This window comes from Amblyraja radiata, chromosome 6 (genome assembly GCF_010909765.2).
Source record: "Amblyraja radiata isolate CabotCenter1 chromosome 6, sAmbRad1.1.pri, whole genome shotgun sequence".
In the NCBI taxonomy this organism is placed as follows: Eukaryota; Metazoa; Chordata; class Chondrichthyes; order Rajiformes; family Rajidae; genus Amblyraja; species Amblyraja radiata.
Window position 1 is genome coordinate 32,035,983 of NC_045961.1, and position 21,679 is coordinate 32,057,661.

Below are 21,679 nucleotides of genomic sequence, written 5' to 3' on the forward strand. Positions count from 1 at the left end.
CTTTCTTTTCTTTGATTTTTTCCCTTCATTTCCTCCAGCAACTACACAATGGAAATCCATTCAAATTTGTTACATGCTGCACAATTCAATTGGCCTTGGAAATTCTACACATGGTGACACTTGCTTATATTAGTCATGACCGTAGAGTTTCAGTAGGAACCACTGTAACATTTTTCTCTCCAACGTCAATACTGCCATTTCAAAGCAGGAAGTGTGATTTTTACTAACAGATACGTCTATTTTGTCACCGATAAACTCTGCCTTAATGACCATGCAAACTTCTAGCATTTATTGATTTTCAATCATTAACACATTACTTTGCTCAGGAGAATAGCTTTTTGTCTGCTAAATTTATTGAGAGATATAGCATGCAAACAGCCACTTTGACCCAGCAATTCTGCGTGATTCTCTGGATACTTTCAAGAGAGAACTAGATAGGGCTCTTAATGACAGCGGAGTTAGGGGATATGGGGAGAAGGCAGGAACAGGGTACTGATTGGGGATGATCAGCCATGATCACATTGAATGGCGGTGCTGGCTCGAAGGGCCGAATGGCCTACCCCTGCACCTATTGTCTATTGCGACGATTAACCACTTATTTATAATTTTCACTCTAATCCTACATTCAAGCCAAAAGTGATAGACTCCACAATTCTATCTTGCCGTCTGGTGGATCCACTTGTTCAACCAGTTGTTCTTCATGTTTCTGGCCTCCGTAAAGGATTAAAAACATGCCGAGCTCCTGATGCCCCTTACCCTTGTGCCTAGTCCCAAGCTCTCAATGCTCCACTGGGTCTTTCTCTTTCTTACATTGCTACTTTTCCCACCATGGCTCCCCATTCTCCCCACAGTTCAGTTGATTCACAGCTTAGAATCACAGTTGTGGCCTATCCCTCGCAATCTTCCAGAGTGACAGGTCCAGGCATCCGGGGGTTTTATAATCCTGCCCACCCCCCCACACCCCCCCACCGGATGGGGCGTTTCCTTCATCATGGTGATTGACAGGTGAGAGGATCTCAAGCTGATCTCAAGATTTTTTAAACACTCATAACATTTTTATTTTCCATCGATCCGAAAAATCCTCAGGGCTGCCTCAGCGGAGGAGGACTGCGAGTAAGATGGCCAAAAATCAGTGATATCGGGCAGTGTTTTTTCTAAAATCAATATACAGCGCAGACAGGAAGTGGTCAAGATTAGACAGATAGATAGATAGATAGATAGATAGATAGATAGATAGATAGATAGATAGATAGATAGATAGATAGATAGATAGATAGATAGATAGATAGATAGATAGATAGATAGATAGACGTGAAGGGATGCATTTTGTGGGCTTAAATACAGATGCAACATATACCATGAATAGGCCCTTGGGACTATTGAAGAGCAAAGGGCCTTCGTATACAAGTCCTGAAGGTGGCAGCACTTGTAGATAGGGGCCAATATTTTACCCCCGTGATTTGCTTGTGCCGAGGAAAGGATAAAGATTGCTTGTAGTAGTACATACCATTCGCTGGAAATCCTGGGGTAAGGGGATCTCCAGCTCCATTTGTGTTCAACACGTTTCCACGCTGCACTCCACTTCCAGGGAGGTTCCAGCCGTTTGGGTAAGGTAACACACCTGGCGCAGTGTAATCAGCCGGGTCAGAGTAAAAGATGACTCCTTCAGCACCTGCCTTCATAGCATTCTTGACCTACGAAATAGGAACAAGATACAATTAAACCAAATTGAAAATTAAAATCTGAAAAAGGTTCCCGACCCAAAACGTCACCTCTCCAGATATGCTGCCTGATCCGTTGGGTTACTCCAGCACTATATTTTTAGCTCAATTATCTGCAATTCCTCGTCTACTTGAACAAAATTGGTGAAAATAATTTAAGGCAGAAAAAGTAGAGGTCTTATTTTTATGGGCAGCCCAGTGGCTCAGCGGTAGAGTTGCTGTCTTACAGTGCCAGAGACCATTGTTCAATCTTGACCATGGGTACTGTCTGTACAGAGTTTGTACTTTCCCCCTGCAACCATGTGGGTTTTCTTCGGGTGCTCCGGTTTCCTCCCACCTCCCAAAGACATGCAGCTTTGTAGATTCATTCTTCTTCTTCTTTCGTGTCCTTATGCTATATAGTGGCTATATAGAGGCACAACACATCGTTGCGCTATTGGAGTGTTAAGTGCAAGGTCTGCAGTAGTACATGGATTATCCAGCAATGGGCATTGCAGTAGATTCATTGACTTCTGTAAATTGTCCCTAGTGTGTAGGATAGAACTAGTGTCTCATCCTCTGTTCTTCTCAGTCCTTTCCAGTCTTGGGGGAAAAATATGACAACCTAGCATTTCCCAGCAAAACTAAAGCTATTCTTCCAAATCTTGCTTCACTTGGTCTCTCTTTCCTAAAGACATTCTCAGTGTATGTGATTCTCCCAGGACTTCACAGGAGCTGGTGATAACAAAAGGCCAGCTGTTGGGTGGAGAAAATAGGAAATAACCCAATGCTGGGCGGTACAATGGAGCAGCGGTAGAGTTGCTGCCTTGCAGCACCAGCGGCCCGGATTCGATCCTGACTATGTCTGTACAGAGTTTGGATATTCTCTCTGTGACCACTTGGGTTTTTGCCAGGTGCTCTGGTTTCCTCCCACACTCTGAGGATGTACAGGTTTGTAGTTTAATTGGTTTTGGTAGAACTGTAAAATTGTCCCCAGTGTGTAAGATAGTGTTAGTGTATGAGGTGATCGCTGGTCGACGTGGACTCGGTGGACGAAAGGCCTGTTTCCGCGCTGTATCTCTAAAGTAAAATCTCAAGTTCTCTCAAACAGGATAAAGAAATTGCAAAAACAAACAAATTGCAAGAGAAACTCAGCGTGTCTTTGGAGGCAAATGAATCATTCTTAAATTAACGTTAATTGTCTGGATTGGGAAAAAATCACATTTCTATTTGTGCTGAATCCTTAACCTTCTTGTTGATGGAAACAGTTTTATTATAATTACTCTCTGGAATTCAACTATATACAAATCTATTTTTAAATGGTATGTGTGAGGCTATTAGTTATTTAGTTGATACTTAGAATTTTAATTAGTTGAACTGATCATCATCATTGGGTCACTAAATAAAGCCTTTTATTTCCAATGGGCTTTTTTCACCCTACAGTGGTTCAGGTGGCCCAGATCAGCTTCTTAAATGTGTGAAGGGTAAATGGACAATGGATGCTGGCCTTGCCAGTGCTCACCATATACAGAGAATCAAATACAAATGGTAAAATCTTCCCAAATGATTGGATGAATCTGTACTGATAATTGAAACTAAATTAGTATTAGAGAGAAGATAGATAGGATGTTTTGGTTACTCAAACAGATATAAACAAAGATTTTAGGGTTAAGGAATTGCAGATGCATGTTTACAAAAAAATGACACAAAGAACTGGAGCAACTCAGCTGGTCAGACAGAATCTCTGGAGGATGAATAATGTTCTTATTCTTTTGTCTTCAGTTTCAGCTGTACTCCAGATCTGCAGATCAGATACTTGAGCAAGTCCATGCCCCCTCCCAAAGTAAGCAGTTAACTTCAATGTGGTACTAAATACAACAGCTGCAAATTTGTAGCATAAATATATATATAATGGTATTGTTGAAATTAATTTGTGACTCAACTGAAATGGGATAAATAAATGCATTAAATGCATTAAAATATCTTCACGTCTTACGATCCCAACTTCTAATATGTGGAGATCTGGTTATTAAAGAGCACAACATTTACTATAAACATGCTATTCCTTAAGCTTCTACTTCACCCACTTTTCCTCCTAAAAAAATAACATTATTTTCATTTGATAATTGGTATTGTGCAAAACCAAAGCTGGGGCCATATTAGGAACAATTTGTACCTTGTTTCCTCTGAAGATTTTCCCATATCTGGCAATTACAATTTTTCCAGTGCAGTTGAGACCCATTTCCCTCTCCAGCCAGGTGAAGTCCTCATAACGTCCATAATTAACATAGACCAAGTCCCCCTGTGCATAAATAAAATGGCAGATTACTTGATAGCATAATGAAAAAATGCATTTCTTTGTATTATGGAGAGAATTTCAAAATGATACAAATTTTGAATAATATTCAGCATTTCAGAAGCTTTGAATTCAAAGCTATTTATATGAAAACTGTTTTATGACTAATGGTTCAAACATATCTATAGATCTCTCTCTCTCTCTCTCTCTCTCTCACACACACACACACAAAGAAAAAATATATTTGGGGAGCTTTCAAGTCAGTAAAGATGAGAGAACAACTGGAGGTTTATTGGATGTAATAATAAATTACAAATGTTTTAAGGGAAAGGCATGAAGAAGGGAGAGAAGAATGTGTACAGAAAAGCCAAGGTACAACGAAGATATGGGCACACATCACATTTTGCACAATGCATGTAAAGAATGGCCAGATGCAAGGGATAAGGAAAAGTTACTGGGGAAGAGACAATTTTTGGTCTCCTGCAGTCTCAATCATTTTGTATTTTCCAAGCATGCTCATGGGATTCAATTGTTTAGCAATATCAGTTATTTTGGCAAAATTGCAGCTAGTTTGATTCAACATTGCTGGTATATAAACCATCAGTTCAATTCAATTTAGTTTATTGTCACGTGTACCGAGGTAGAGTGAAAAGCTTTGGTTGCGTGCTAACCAGTCAACAGAATGAAAGACAATGCATGATCAGGATCCTAAACTAATCTTCAAGCAAACCACTCTTCATTCTCTTCCAAACCAGGTTACATCCTCAAACTCTGGTGCCATAACACATACTTAAACACTCCCAAAATCCAGCCCTTTTCTGTTAGTTCAATGAACTAACTGTGTTTCACATGAAAGACTGGCTATCTCCTTCAAGGTTAGTGCACATAACATCAAAAAGCCTTCCAGAACTATTTGCGAAAAGATTAAAATTATTCAAATTCTCATCATCCATTAACACTAATTGCCGATTAAACAAGGCATGGTCACAATACATTTTCAGCTAAACATACTCAGAATTACATTACTGCACAGTTAACTTTATTCAATTTGTTATGGAAGATTACGAACTCTGCAATTTGCAAATAAAAAAATGTTTGCAAAACCTCTTAACTCCATGGATCCACCAGCTGCTGGTACTGGTGGTATGGTCCAAAGTTTATTTTAGACTTTGGTTCATTGTTAATCTGGTTGTTATATTAATTTTGCACTTAATGAAATCTTCCTTCTATTAGTTACATATCAAGACCTTTAACATCAATTTGACCAATTCCATAAAAGAGTGCACAGTTCAGTACACAATTCCTTAGTTTTAATTTCCAACAAGGTTAATGATTTAAAAATGGGAGGAAAGGTTTACAATCTCCTGTGGTTTTCACTATTACATGAAAAAAAACTCAACAAATTGCTGAATAATGAAAAGTAGTGATCAGCTTTCAGCAACAATCTCATTGCATCCTTCAAACTAATGCTTTTGAGCAAATAGAAACAAAGAAACATAGAAAATAGGTGCAGGAGTAGGCCATTCGGCCCTTTGAACCTGCACCGCCATTCAATATGATCATGGCTGATCATCCAACTCAGTATCCCATACCTGCCTTCTCTCCATACCCCCTGATACCTTTAGCCACAAGGGCCACATCTAACTCCCTCTTAAATATAGCCAACAAGCTGGCCTCAACTACCTTCTGTGGCAGAGAATTCCAGATTCACCACTCTCTGTGTGAAAAATGTTTTCCTCATCTCGGTCCTAAAAGACTTTCCCCTTCACCTTAAACTGTGACCCCTTGTTCTGGACTTCCCCAACATCGGGAACAATCTCCCTGCATCTAGCCTGTCCAACCCCTTAAGAATTTTGTAAGTTTCTATAAGATCCCCCTCAATATTCTAAATTCTAGCGTGTACAAGCCGAGTCTATCCGGTCAAATTATGAAGCAAATACCATATTGCCAATATTTTATATAATTTGCAAATGAGTTTGCAGAATTACATTTCATTAGAATGAGAGATGAAAAAACTGGAAAGACTTGGTAAGATACATTGCAAGTGATCACCTTGATAAGATGTTTATACCATACTCAGTTAACTGTGACATCAATTCATTGCTGGGACCAGGAGCTGGTTTGTTCTTACACAGAACATACAGTTTATTACGTACTCCACTCTTATAGAATACACAATATTCCAATCTTGACTGAAATAATTTACTCAAGAGGGCTGTGTTTGTTTGAAATTCTCCTCCGCAGTGTTGTGAATGCTCTGTTCAGGAAATACAAGGGGCTGAAATCAATAGATCTTTGGAAACTAGGATATTCAAATGATTGAGCATTACTTGATGCAAAGATCAGCCAATTTCTTAGCAAACAGAAGATTTAGCTGGTGTCATGTGACTTTTTCCTGCTTCTATTTATTACATCCTTATCTTCTTTACCATCAGCTATGAGTATGAGTAGCAATTGTTCAGATTATACGTCAGTGCTAGAAATTTACATTGTTATACCGCCCATTTCCAAAAAAAAATATTGAATTGTAACAAAATGCTTCCAGGGCAAGATGTGCTTACCAATGGCATCCCCGCTGGAGAATAAGCATTGAAAGGTGGTTCCACGTCCTCCATATTTTCATATCCAGGAGGCAGTGGTTCAAATAAGGACGTGTTGAAGATCTGAAGAAAATAAATTTAGTAACATTATATACATATTAAAGCTGTTTGTGTAAAATTAAAATTGATTTGCCTTTTTTGTTCCTTTACTTGCACTTTATTGTCTCAGTCGTTTGACTTCTGTGCAACTTGTTTTGTTTTAAAATCCCAACTCTTCCTTGCAATCTATCGTTCCATATACCAATTCCTTTTTATCGTAGCGTTTCACGTACTTTCTTCCTTTTCACCCCTATTATTTTCTGTGTGCCTATATATATTTATACTGTTCCATCAGGGACTGGATTGTTTTTAGTATTATGTGTGAAATGTTTTAAATTTCATGTGCGATGCTCCGCTATTCCCTGGGAAATGTCTTTTCATTTTGCACTGTACAACTGTTGCTTGCAAGATGACAATAAAGGTTGATTGATTGATTAGTTAGGAATTAGCTATAATTGCAGATCAGCATCATAGGGAGATCAAAAAGGAGAGAGAGAGAGAAAAATTATTAGAGTGACAATAGCGGGGGGGGGGGGGGAAGCTCAACGGAGATGATCAATGGGGTGGAGGCACACAGATTTTTAGGTTTAGTTCATAGTTACAGGGTGGAAACAAGCCCTTCGGCCCACCGAGTCTGTGCCGACCAACGATCCCCACACTATCCTACACACACTACGAACAATTTTACATTTAACCTACAAACCTGTAGGTCTTTGGAGTGTGGGAAGAAACTGAAGATCTCGGAGAAAAACCACACGGTCACGGGGAGAATGTACAAACTCCGTATAGACAGCACCTGTAGTTGGGAATGAACCCGGATCTCTGGCGGTGTAAGGCAGTGACTATACTGCTGTGCCACCCGACTGAATGTCAATTTCAATTCAGGAGTTATATGGTAACAACCAGTTAATACGAACAAAAACTGGTGTTCAAACCAGGACAAGGATAACTGCATGAATAAACACCATTGTCCGTAAAGCAAACCATCTCTCAATGCAATAGTAAAAGGCAGCTGTCTCGGGTGTCTGGATTTTCAATAAAGGTGTATGAATATGCAGAGGCATTCTTGTCACTTGATCTTCCATTGCAAAAATGTAATTCTATGAAGCCACTTACCAACACCCAAAATGTTGAAATTAACAATGTAATTGAAACTATAATTAATCACATGATATTATCTAAGTGCTTAAAGAGTTTAAAATCTCAATGTGCTTTGGATTCAAGGAGATTCTGTCTCAAGGAGAATGTCTGTTGGTTGAGCTGAATAATCACCATTGCAGCTTCGGTCTCCGACACGTGCAGATTGGTTGAGGGAGCTGAAGTGATCGACGAGGCCAGAGAGGACAATGGAAAAGCAGCAAGAATTTAATCAGGGGGCGAGGTGAGAGCAGAGGCAGGATAGGGCCGTCACCAAGGATGTGAAGAGAAACAGGAAATTAAGAAAACACCCTGGAGGATTCTTCACTGACTTGCACAGTAGCAGTGGTGCAGGGAGGAACTGACCCATTAGGACCAACAGACATTTTGGAAGAATCTCCTTGAATTCAAAGCACATTGAGATTTTAAACTCATTAATCGCTTAGATAATACAGGGCTCTCACAACTTTTTTTCTCTGTTATAAGGGCAACCTCGGCAGCTTTTTAGGTTGCCAAGTGACAGTTTAGGTGGTCATTTAAGACGGCTTGCATGACGCGTGCGATAATGTGCTTGGACGAAGTGCGTGGTTACCAGTCGGAATTATGGTCAATGAAGCATTCACATATTATTTCTGCTTAAAATAATGTCGCAAACTAAACATATTCCCCAATCAAGACATGATATATACAACAATGATATGCAGCAAAATTATAATACAGTATCTCAATTCTTTTTACACATTGCAATTAATGCAATTTCTATTATCTCTTTCCACTTCCAAACAAAAATCTGGTTGGGTTATTCAGCGTATGATCAACCTCAGTGAGATCAAGCGCAGGCTTGGCGATCGCTCCGCACAACACACCTCCACTCAGTTCGCAATAACCAACCTGATCTCCCGGTGGCTCAGCAGTTCAACTCCCCCTCCCATTTCAAGTCCGACTTTTCTGTCCTGGGTTTCATCCATTTCCAGAGTGAGGCCCACCGCAAATTGGAGGAACATCACCTCATATTTTGCTTGGGTAGTTTACACCACAGCAGTATGAACATTGGCTTCTCAAATTTCAGGTAGTCCTTGTTTTTCCCTCCTTCCCCTCCCATTTCCAGTTCTCCCACAGCCTACTGTCTCCGCCTCTTCCTTTCTTTTTCCCATCCCCCACCCCTCCCGACATCAGTCTGAAGAAGGGTCTCGACCTGAAACGTCGCCTATTCCTTCGCTCCATAGATGCTGCCTTACCGCTGATTTTCTCTAGCTTTGTCTACCAACGGGATCCCACCACTGGCCACATCTTTCCATCTCCTCCCCTGTCGGCTATCTGCAGAGACCGCTCCCTCCGTAACTCCCTGGTCAATTTGTCCCTTCCCACCCAAACCACCCCCTCTCCCCGCACTTTCCCTTGCAAGTGCAGGAAATGCTAAACTTGTCGCTTTACCCCCCCCCCCCCCCTTGACTCCATTCAAGGACCCAAGCAGGCTTTCCAGGTGCGGCAGAGGTTCGCCTGCACCTCCTCCAACCTCATCTATTGCCTCCTCTGCCCTACGTGTCAGCTGCCCTACATCGGTGAGACCAAGAGTAGGCTTGGCAATCGCTTCGCCCAACACATCCGCTCGGTTCGCAATAACCAACCTGATCTCCCGGTGGCTCGGCACTTCAACTCCCCCTCCTATTCCGAATCCAACGTTTCTGCCCTGGGCCTCCTCCATGGCCAGAGGGAGGCCCACCGTAAATTGGTGGAGCAGCACCTCTTATTTCGCTTGGGTAGATTACACCCCAGCTGTATGAACATTGACCTCCAATTTCAGGTAGTCCCTGCTTTCTCCTCCGCTTCCCAGGTCTCCCTCAGCCCACTGTCTCTGCCTCTTCCTTTTTTCTTCCCGCCCCCCCCCCCCCCGCACCCTCACATCAGTCTGAAGAAGGGTCTCGACCCGAAACATCGCCTATTTCCTTTGCTCCATTGATGCTGCCTCACCTGCTGAGTTTCACCAACATTTTTGTCTACCCATTCACACAAGTTCTGTTAGCTCACTTTCCTCACCCACTCCCTGCACATTAGGAGCAATTTTACAAAAGCAAGTTAACCTACAAAGCCAATGCGTCTTTGGGATGTGGGAGGAAACCCACATGGTTGTAGGGAGAATGTGCAAATTCAACACAGTGCCAGAGAACATGATCGAACTCAGATCTCTGGCGTGTGAGGCAGCAAGTCCATCAGCTGTGCCGCTATATTTTATTTTCCAACACACAAATAAATACACGTTGATATATTTGGTTATTAAACAAAAGAAACTATCCATTTTCAGTCTTAAATCTCTAAGTGACGCTATGTCCCCCTTTACAGCTACTGTTTGTTTTAATTCAGTTCAAGACTATGGGGCAGTACATTGGCCATAAAGTTGCGGCCTAAAATTGCCAGAGACCTAGAATTGATCCTGAATATGGGTGCTGTCTGTATGGAGTTTTGTTTTCTCGTTTATAACATTGTTTACAGAGTACTATGTTTACATATTCTGTTGTGCTGCTGCAAGTAAGGATTTCATTGTTCCAACTGTGACGTGAGAGAATAACACACTCTTGACTCATGACTTACGTCGCTAATGTGTGCGATAGAACTAGTGTACGGGTGATCGGTGATCAGCGTGGACTCTGGTGGGCCAGAGATCTGAGTTTGATCATGTTCTCTGGCACTGTGTTGAATTTGCACATTCTCCCTGCAACCATGTGGGTTTCATCCCACATCCCAAAGGGCCTGTTTCCACATTAAACTAAAAACACTAAAACCAGAGGAAATCTAAAGAACGGTCTCTACCCGAAACATCATGCAATTTATTTTATCCAGAGATGCTGGCTGCTCCATGGAGTTCCCCCGCACAATTAAAGCATGGAATAGTCTTCACCCTAGCATAGGTTCCCAACCAGACGCAACTAAATTTAAGGTGGCTCTTTTTTCCCCAAGAACCCTTTTTTGCTTAAGTCCAAGTCAAGAGTCAAGAGAGTTTTATTGTGATGTGTCCCAGATAGGGCAATGAAATTCTTGCTTGCTGCAGCACAACAGAATATGTAAACATAAAACAGAACAGGAGATAAAAGTTCAGTGTGTCTATATACCATAGACCATATACATACACAATAAATAAACAGATAAAATGCAATAGGCTGTTATTTTTCAGAGTTTGGAGTTTGGTGGTGGTGGGTCCACCAGTTTAAATTCCATTTGGAATATTTTTGGAGGGCCAGGTAACCAAGAAGCAAGAGTTACTTCAGGGAGTTACTCCAGATCCAGGCAGTGATTCTGCGTTGTTTTCAGCGGTCGCGGTGAGGCGGCAACCGGAGAGCAATGGCGGCCAGATCTCCCACAATGCACAGGGAGGGAGAAAGTGGCCAACGCCAATCAGTTGCCGTGGCAGTGCGCATGTGCAGGGGGAGGATGTGCAGGCCGTGGCAGTGCGCATGTGTAAGGCGGCTGCCGTGCCGACCCAAGACCCGAGACCCGGACACGGACGGCAGGCGGAGACGGAGAGTGACAGAGAGAGAGAGAGAGATAGAGAGGGGGCCCGCTCAGAATTAAATGATAGGTGTCCCGGGTGATTGCCAAGCCTGGCAAAATGGCATGGCTTTTAGGTTGCCCGGCGGGACTGTAGATTGCCATTGGCACCCGGGCAACCGCTAATTTCGAGCCCTGTGATTAATTACTGTTTCAATAGTTGAGAATAGCAGAATTAGGCCATTTGGCCCATTCAATGTTGGCTGATCTATCTTTCCCTCTCAACTCCATTCACCTACTTTCTCCCCATAACCCCTGACACCCGTAGTAATCACAAATCTGTGTTTGCGTTATCGTGTTAGTGGTTTGGAAAGTTTAGTAAAGATAGCACTGGTGATACACCTCCAGTGCTGTGAGGCCACTGTGGTCTGTAGACTGACCACATCTCTGAAATATTCAAAAGTTGCCGATCACTGTCACCTTAAGAACTATGAACTTTGCATCACATCACCCAGAGCATTCAAGAGGCAAAAATGTTAGTCCCTGTGGCTGCAATCATGACATACAAACTATTGGCTATTTCCAGACTGCACCTGGAGATATTTACAATACTTCTGCCATCCACTACTGTGCAAGTCAATGACACAATTTAAAAGGCTCTCTCTACACATCGCCCTCTCTTACCTAAATGTGCAGATGATACAGGCGTGTGATTTCATTATATTTGTTGGTGTCCGAAAGCACCTTCAACTTTGATGTATCACATGCACATATTGCTTTCTACTCCATGAATATCCAGGAATAGGACATTCCTCAATTGATTTTCTTACTTGCTATTCGGTAATATATACTAAAATTAAAAAGAGTTTTGATTATTTCTCATTCCATGGATGCTGCTTGACCGTCTCAGTCTTTTCAGAATTTTGCGTTTTTATTTAATTCTAGCGTCTGCAGTTTTTATTTTTATTTTCATTTATTGATCATCAAACATTTATTATCACTCTCTAATTTCACGAACAAATCTAATGGCGGTTTCATGATGCCATTGCATAGAAGTAACTGGATGGCAATTATGATCCTGCTCCTGTACCACGAGTGGAAACAAATACCTTTTACTCTCACAAGCCCAATCAGCTGATTGGGTAAAAATGGTCATCCAGTTGAATGCATGGTTTAAATTTGGAAACTCAACTAAAATCAGTGGAATTGCAAAAGATGGAACAAAAGCATTTATAAAAATGTGGCGATGATATGGAAAATAAGCTACGATTTGTGCAAAACTTCAGAATAACCAAAAACAGATGAAGCAAAATCTCTAAAGTGAAACATCTTGCATTTACCGAATATCCATTCTCATTGGTGATAGAGATGTAATTAGGATTACTTTTATTTGGGTAGGACAACAAGACATCATATTCAGCCAATTCAACTGAATCTAGGCCCCAGTTCTTCCACTGGGTCTGAATCTCTTGGGCTAACTGGAGATTCTTTACAGTCCCAGCTAAATGAGGAAATCGCGTCCAATTCCTGATTGAAATAAAATTAACACGTTAAGTAATCAAGAGCTGATCCATCCGTAAAGTAAAAACAATGACTGAATACAAAATGATTTGGTATTTAGCAAATTAACCTGTTCCATGATTTCATTTCAATCTGCGGTCCCATAGCGCTGAGCTCAACTTAAATTGCTCAGCTGGTCCTGCTTTATTTACCGTCATTCACAATTTAAAGCCAAGGGAAATAAGGGGGCAAATTAATTTATACCTGGTGATAATGACCTCTACGCAATGAGTTGCAACAACACCAAGTAATGTCCATATTAACATTGGAGAAACTCAGCGGGTGCAGCAGCATCTATGAGTTTCTCTAGCATTTTTGTGTACCTTCGATTTTACAGCATCTGCAGTTCCTTCTTAAACTCCATATTAACATTACCTTTTTCTTCAGACCAGTGTATTTCAGTTAATTTGGGAATAATTTAAAATGATCAAATAAAATCCAAGGGTCAAATCATTCAAGATTAATTCACAATACGTCAAATCAGACAATCAGATTTGCGGCCATTGAAAATACAGCAGGAGTACAGTCATAAACACAGTCATAAATTAAACTGGGAATTATTTTCAGTACAAGTTTTCCCAGAGGTCAAAGCTGGGTCAAGGTATCAAATTATGTGAAATATTCTCATTTATTTCTCATTCAGACTAGAGATATATTTAAGCATTTACATGTAATTTGATGCTTGAAGTGGAACTGCAGAATCTAATAATGCAGTATCAGTCTAGCTTTCTAAATGTTGATGTTGAGCTCATTACAATCTATTGGCTATGTTGAAACTTATTGTATTCGGATCTCAAAATGGAGAACATTATCTTAAAATATTTCAGCTTAGAACACTACACTGCTTTGGACGCTTGCCATCTTTCTTCCAGTTCCTACTGTATGTAAGTTCCCAGATTTTGTGGACTCTATCGACAACTTAATTTCCTACATTCTAATTCTTCACCCAGCGGGTTTGTTATTTCCTATTCTGAATCTTCTTGAAAACTTATCCTATTCAAATCATGTGCAGTCTTATTCTTTGCATTTTCATTTGGTCTGCTTCCAGGTTTGGTAACTGGTTGAAAATTTGATAATTACTTCACAAACACAGTCACCAAGGTGCAAAATAGTTATCTCTATATCCTGCTGTGAAATTTCCCAGCTGAACATAAATGTACGTAGTGCTAAGAAAGTTGCCAAAGTGACAATTTAAAAATACAAGAAAAGAATAAAGAGTTATACAGAGAATACAATTACTACAGCATTAGGTCTAGTACAGCTTCCAAAAAACAAAAGTCAAATCCACTCTGCTAACAAGCATTCTAAAACAAAAGGGACAGCATATCAACTTATCAATGACATACATCACAAGAATAAAAAGACATTTGATTTTCAATTAGTTCAAAGAAACCCATTTCACATTTATTTTTCAACTGCAGCACAAGGTGTACAAAGCATTTTTATGGTAGAAACTGAAAAGCTGTGAAATGGGTTAACCACCTCAGGAGTTACACTATTTAAAATAAAGGTTGTACATTAAGATTTTCTTTTTGCACAACATAGCCTACTCTCGATGCCACGAATATATTACATTCCAACTTTCTTCTGATGCAATTGACTGAAAGAGCTCCCAGCAGAAAATAGGCTGCGGAATGTCTTCTTGTTGTTATTTATGCCATTTCAGTAGAATGGGTCATTTGTCATATGTAGCTTGTCCACTGTTTAGGCCATTCCTTCAAATCGGTCTTTCCTTTCTCGATTGCTGTGACTAATTTTATCATTGAAGATAATATCTCCTGTGATTTGATACTGAACTTTGCATAATCCTTTAACATCACCCGAGACATTTTAGAAGTCAGAATAAATTTATTGGCCAAGTATCTATAAATACAAGGAATTTGACGGTGCTTTGCTCGCACATGGTAAAAACACATTATACAACAGACAATTAAAAATAAAACATTGTAATTTAAACATGTGAAAATAAAGTACCAGAGTGAAAAGAGGCTACAGAATTTTGGCTGTTGAGTAGAGCTACTGCTCGTGGGGGAAAAAAGCTGTTTTTATGTCTGGCTGTGGTGGCTTTGATAGACAATAGACAATAGACCATAGGTGCAGGAGTAGGCCATTCGGCCCTTCGAGCCAGCACCGTCATTCAACGTCATCATGGCTGATCATCCCCAATCAGTACCCCATTTCTACCTTCTCCCCATATCCCCTGACTCTGCTATCTTTAAGAGCCCTATCTGAGGCAGAGAATTCCACAGACTCACAACTATCTGTGAGAAAAAGTGTTTCCTCGTCTCCGTTCTAAATGGCTTACCCCTTATTCTTAAACTGTGGCCCCTGGTTCTGGACTCCCCTAACATCGGGAACATGTTTCCTGCCTCTAGCGTGTCCAAACCCTTAACAATCTTATATGTTTCAATAAGATTCCCTCTCATCCTTCGAAACTCCAGAGTGTACAAGCCCAGCCGCTCCATTCTGTCAGCATATGACAGTCCCGCCATCCCTGGGAATTAACCTTGTAAACCTACGCTGCACTCCCTCAATAGCAAGAATGTCCTTCCTCAAATTAGGGGACCAAAACTGCACACAATACTCCAGGTGTGACCTCACTAAGACTCTGTACAACTGCAGAAGGACCTCTTTGCTCCTATACTCGATTCCTCGTGTTATAAAGGCCATCATGCCATTTGTTTTCTTCACTGCCTGCTGCACCTGCACGCTTACTTTCATAGACTGATAAACAAGGACCCCCAGATCTCGTTGTACTTCTCCTTTTCCCAACATGACCCCATTTAGATAGTAGCCCGGTGTCACCTCCCAGAGGGAAGTACTTCAAAAAGTTTGTGACCAGGGTGAGAGGCTTCCTGGCCCTTGCAGTGTACAGTTCGTCAATGGGGGGAAGGTTGCAGTACTGTGTGAAAGGTACTGTATAAAGGCAATGTGTTCTATAGTACCCCTTTTTAAGACCAATTTACCTCATTACTTACAGTATTTCAACCAAACACGACCAGTTTTCTTTTACAATTGATTATCTTTTGTAAATATCTTTGTCGGTTCTATTCAGAAAACATTCTCTTGTTCTACAGACTTGCCAATGTACCCATCTATCTATGATTCCCTCCAAACAGCCAACCATTCAACTTTTTTTTCCAATCTCCACAATTGTTGATATTGATAAATGCATTGGGGTACGAGCCTTTTTGTCAAATTTGATTTTTTTTTTTAAATCGCAAGTTATCTTATAAACAACAACCAATGATCTGCTGGAAGAACTCAGTAGGTCAACCAGCAGTTGTGGTTGGAAAGGAATGGTCAATGTTTTGGGCTGACACCTTGCATTAGGACTGAGAATGGAGATGACCAGTACAATGAGGAAAGGGCGAGACAGAAGAGGTGATTGGTGGACTGGGGCGAGGTGACACATGGAGCTAAGTAGGGGAGTGAGCGAGGTGGAGCTGTGAAGCAGAGGCAGGTGAATAGAAACATAGAAAATAGGTACAGGAGTAGGCCATTCGGCCCTTCGACCCTGCACCGCCATTCAATATGATCATGGCTGATCATCCAACTCAGTATCCTGTCCCTGCCTTCTCTCCATACCCCCTGATCCCTTTAGCCACAAGGGCCACATCTAACTCCCTCTTAAATATAGCCAATGAACTGGCCTCAACTACCTTCTGTGGCAGAGGATTCCAGAGATTCACCCCTCTCTGTGTGAAAAATGTTTTCCTCATCTCGGTCCTAAAAGATTTCCACCTTATCCTTAAACTGTGACCCCTTGTTCTGGACTTCTCCAACATCGGGAACAATCTTCCTGCATCTAGCCTGTCCAACTCCTTAAGAATTTTGTAAGTTTCTATAAGATCTCCCCTCAATCTTCTAAATTCTAGCGAGTACAAGCCAAACTGGATGGATGGATGCAGACAAAAGAGAAAAAAAAATGCTGCTTGAACCACTGGGTTCCTCCATTAGATTGTTAGTTGCTGCACATTCCAGAATCTGCAGTCTTGTGTCTTGATTTTTATACACGTTGTTGGGAGATTTTATTATGTTAGAAATGTTATACAACATGAAATGTTTAAAGTAATATTTTAGATGAACTACAGAGCAAAAAGTTTATTGATCTATTTTACAAAGAGTAATTTGCACAGCGTAGAGTCATAGTGTCTTACAGCATGGAAACAGGCCAATCGGGGCAACTTGTCCATACCAATCAACATGCCCCATCTACAGTAGCCCGACCTGCCCGCATTGTGAAGAGTATTTTTCAGCGTAACATCCAATAAAAAGATGGGAACTCGCAATATCTATCAATGGTGCAAGGATATTATGTTACAGTCCATCAATGATGCCATTGTTTAATTGAGCAACCAAAGGTTTGTTCTTAATTTGGTGGTGTTAGCTCTGCTTGCAGGAATGGCTACACTGCACAGGAAAACATTTAAATAAAGATAGATGCTGGAACCCTTAAACTAGCCATTTTAAGGTACCATTGGTCATCGAATCAGCCATAGAGCATGGAAAAAGGCCTTTTGGTCCAACCTGCCCACACCGACCAACATATCCCATTTACACTTGTCCCGCCTGTCGTGTTTAGCCCATATCCCTCTAAACCTGTACTATACCTGTACCTGTCTAATTGTTTCTTAAAGGTTGCAATAGAACCTGCCTCAACTATCTCGTTTCACCACCCATTTTGTGAAAAAGATACCCTTCAGATTACTATTAAATCTTTTCCCCTTAAATCTATGTCCTCTGGACAAGAGACTGTGCATCTACCCGAGCTATACCTCTCATGATTTTATACACCCCTCAACCTCCTGCGCTCTAAGGAATAGAGTCCCAGCCTATATAACCATATAACAATTACAGCACAGAAACAGGCCATCTTAGCCCTTCTAGTCCATGCCGAACACTTATTCTCCCCTAGTCCCATCTACCTGCACTCAGACCATAACCCTCCATTCCTTTCCCGTCCATATAACTATCCAATTTATTTTTAAATGATAAAATCGATCAATTGGATGGTTATATGCTGCTCATAAATTGGATAGTTATAGCCTGCTCAACCTCTCCCTATAGCTCAGGCCCTTGAGTCCCAATGACATCTTCGTAAACCTTCTCTATACCCTTTCCAACTTGACAACATCAAGGTGGAGTAACTAAACTGCTATTCTGTTCAGGAAAGGGACCAGAGGAAGACATGGTGCACCACTGTGTAGGTGCTGCATTTTGGAGCAGTTGTCTTAAATAAAAAGGCTGCATATTATTCTGCAGTAACAATATCAACTAATTTAATGTTATTATTTATACCACAACCAACATGGCAAAAGATCAAATGATCACTTGTGGGACTGTGTTATGCTTGAATTGGCTCCTTTAATGTTTTATGTTTTATTCTTAATGGTTTACTATATGTCGTGTTGTTACTTGCGAGCAGAGCATCAAGGCAAATTCCTTGTATGTGTACATGCTTGGCCAATAAACATTCATTATTCTTATTCATTATTGACTATTCTTTACAACCAAGCTTATATATGCAATTCATAGGTTGTGACATTTTGTAGGATCCCTGGAGGACAAGGGAACTACCATAAACAATAGGTAATATCACAGTTGAAGATGGGCACAAAATGCTGGAGTAACTCAGCAGGACAGGCAGCATCTCTGTAGAGAAGGAATGGGTGACGTTTCGGGTCGAGACCCTTCTTCCCGAAACATCACCCATTCCTTCGCCCCAGGGAGCTGCCTGTCCTGCTGAGTTATTCCAGCTTTTCGTGCCTATCTTCAGTTTAAACCAGCATCTGCAGTTCATTCCTGCACATTGAAATAACGAGGAGCCTAGAGATGGACATTCAATATCTGTCACACAATGCAACATTGCTGTTCATGGCCCACTCAGTCTACTGGATCAGGATGAGGGTGCGGCTTTGCAAGATGATTGGAACCAGAGGGCATCCGTCAAAATATGTGTGGCAGCAGAGAAAATGCAAGCACTGGAAAGTAATTAATTCACTACATTTAGAACCTTAGAATTATACAGCACAGAAATAGACCCTCTCAGTACTTCTCATCCATGCCGACCATGATACCCATCTCCATTGCAGCAGGAAAACTGGCACAAACTCTAGAGAAGTATTCGGGTTGCAGACTACGAACATGTTCAAATTGTGCAGGAAGGAACTACAGGGGCTGGTTTACACCAAAGATAGATCCTCTCTCTCTGTCCCTCCCCCACACTAGCCGTCGTACTAGTTTCACTGTTGTCCTGTTGAGTTTCACTCTATAACTCGTTATCACCTTTCCCACAGCCAACAATGGACCATTGTGAGCTCCACCATTCCTTGATCATCGTTGCTTTTTGCATATCTTTCGTTCATTTGTTCTATGTACCTTCTTTCTCTCTCACTTCCCTTACCCCTGACTCTCAGACAGAAGAAAGGTCTCGACCCAAAACGTCACCTCGTCCTTTTCTCCAGAAGTGCTGCCTGGCCCGCTGAGTTACTCCAGTCTCTGTGTGTTTAACACGTTAAAATAAACGGTTGCAAAGTTAAATTACCTTGATTTAAAACACTGTGGAATATGGGCAATCAATAAAATTAATAGTGCTATTGAAGGTTTATTAAATCTTCAATATGCGCGAAAAATAATCCACGGAGTTCAAGTTCCATTGCAGAGATAAACAACCTGGGCAGTGAATTCAGGGGAGAGAAAACGCTGAAAGTCAAAGCTGCCCTCATCCGTGTGTGTGTGTGAGAGAAAGAGAGAAAAGCACGGAGGCCCAGCCTAGTCTCACCAAGAGACAAACTGGGCGGTGCGCAGCGAGGGTTCTCTCGATACCTTTCCACAATATTTATCCTTTAAAATGGGGTATGCACAGGGTTGGCTGATTCCAGCAACTGCTGTCTCGTGTGTCGCGTTCTCTGATCGCCAGGAGGAGCGCGGCGCCCTTGGGAATGCAGTGACAAAGAAATTAAGAGCCTTTAGCTATAAACCAACCCTTAACCGCCAAACCTAACCCTGCACCAAATATACACAAAATGCTGGAGTAACTCAGCGGGACAGGCAACATCTCTGGAGAGAAGGAATGGGTGGCGTTTCGGGTCGAGACCCTTCTTCAGTTCCTTCCTACACACCTGCTCCATACGTGCACAACAAAAACTTTTTTTTGAAGTCACGCCACGAAGAATGAAAAAATAAACCAACAAATATCCAACTAGCTTAAAAAGTGGTAGAAATGGGACCTGGTATGAAAAATTGAGCCTACCGGAGGTATGATCTGATATTTTCAGCTTGCATCTCATTCAGCAGTTTATTCTGTATATTTATATGTTTCATTGTAGAGAAGTTCATGCACGACCGACCAAACCATCCTTGAACAGAAAGTTAAACATTCAATTACCGAAATAATTTGGGTTTAATGCGAGTGCACTTATAGAGTGTAGCAATTGAATTACTAGCGGGGTCGGGTCAGTTAGGAACATGCAGATGGCAAATTATATCAACTGGCAAATTATATTTTATATAAATGATGATCTTAATACGAGCCCGAATTTCAAGCTCCATTTCAGTCTGACCGGGGCCCCGTGCATATTATTTGAGCCGTGCTCACCTATTAGAAATCCGACGAAGACGACAGCAGATAATATCAACAACCTTCGCGTCCACTTGCACAAGCTGTCAGCCGACCTCATTTTCACTTGCTCGTCTGTCTGATCAACTCTCCCAGAGTGAAAGCCTGAACGGAGCCTCCAGAACCCTTTGTCCAGAACAGCTGGGGGGCCCTTCACTACCCCGTGAAACGCTGCGAGAGTACGTAAATGTTGGCCATGTGACTTACATCGTTGCCACCACTCAAGACAGCTAAAGTAACTTGCGGGATATCAGCAAAAAGCGCGGAGATCTCCCAGACACAATTGAGCCAAAGTGGAATGTTTAATTTGAAACAGCCAGCGGAGGATTAGGCTGTAGTCAGAGCTCCTTGTATTCTTACATCCCTTACGGCGCATTTTTTGGGGACGTGAAAGGTCACAGGGAGAACGTGCAAAATCCACATTGACAGTACCCAAATTGTAGGTCAGGATTATGGTTTCAACTCTGGCATTGTGGAGAACTGTGACCAAAGATCCTATAGGATCTTTGACTGTGACCTTAGTCTTACAGATCAGTCTGAAGAAGGGTCTCGACCCGAAACGTCACCCATTCCTTCTCTCTAGAGATGCTGCCTGTCCCGCTGAGTTACTCCCGCATTTTGTGTCTTTCTTCGACTGCGACTTTACAGTTAAGCACTCAAATTATCGAGCTCCTGAGATGGTAGATAAAATGAAACCTGTAGATATGCGCAGCAGCAGCAGCATCATAATTCAAACAGCACACCGCTAAGATTTCCCACAGTTCAGAATTTACACGGCATTAACACTTCCCATTGTTTAAGCACTGCAGAACGCTCACAACTCCACAATTCAGACATTGCATCCCACGGTTCGCCCTCCGCTCAACGCTAACATCCTTACAGTGTAAGAAGGAACGGCAGATGCGGGTTTACACCGAAGATAGACCAAAAATGTTGGAGTGGGTCAGGCAGCTCTGGGGAAAAAAAGGAATAGGTGACGTTTCGGGTCGAGACCCCTCTTCAGACTGAGAATCAGGGGAAAGGGAAACGAGATATAGAAAGTGCATAGAACAAATGAATGAAAGATATGCAAAAAGCATCGACGAGCAAGGAAAAGTGGAGCCCACAATGATCCATTGTTCAGTTACTGCCCGGTATTAATACATCCAATAGTTCACATTCTACAGTTCAGACACTGCCCAGTGTCGGCACTCCCACTGATCTTGTGTCTGACACAAGGGCCGGATTTACTTATAAACTTCAC

General features: G+C 41.5%; 1 protein-coding gene across 2 annotated transcripts in view; it reads right to left on the bottom strand.

Moving 5' to 3' along the window:
• The window catches only part of folh1b (folate hydrolase 1B), a 76,485-nt gene extending 55,722 nt beyond the window's left edge, over window positions 1-20,763 (bottom strand). Inside the window, exons 1-6 of one of the 2 annotated variants that reach the window (XM_033022447.1) lie at window positions 20,416-20,763; window positions 20,071-20,176; window positions 12,596-12,782; window positions 6,558-6,659; window positions 3,877-4,002; window positions 1,508-1,694 (exon numbers count right to left, since the gene is read on the bottom strand). In XM_033022447.1, coding sequence (XP_032878338.1) covers window positions 1,508-1,694; window positions 3,877-4,002; window positions 6,558-6,659; window positions 12,596-12,782; window positions 20,071-20,176; window positions 20,416-20,497 — 790 coding nt within the window. In that variant the 5' untranslated portion in view covers window positions 20,498-20,763. Of the gene's footprint in view, window positions 1-1,507; window positions 1,695-3,876; window positions 4,003-6,557; window positions 6,660-12,595; window positions 12,783-20,070; window positions 20,177-20,415 lie in introns of those variants that run through there. The other variant, XM_033022448.1, reaches the window with a different exon arrangement.
• Between the last annotated feature and the right edge of the window lie 916 nt (window positions 20,764-21,679).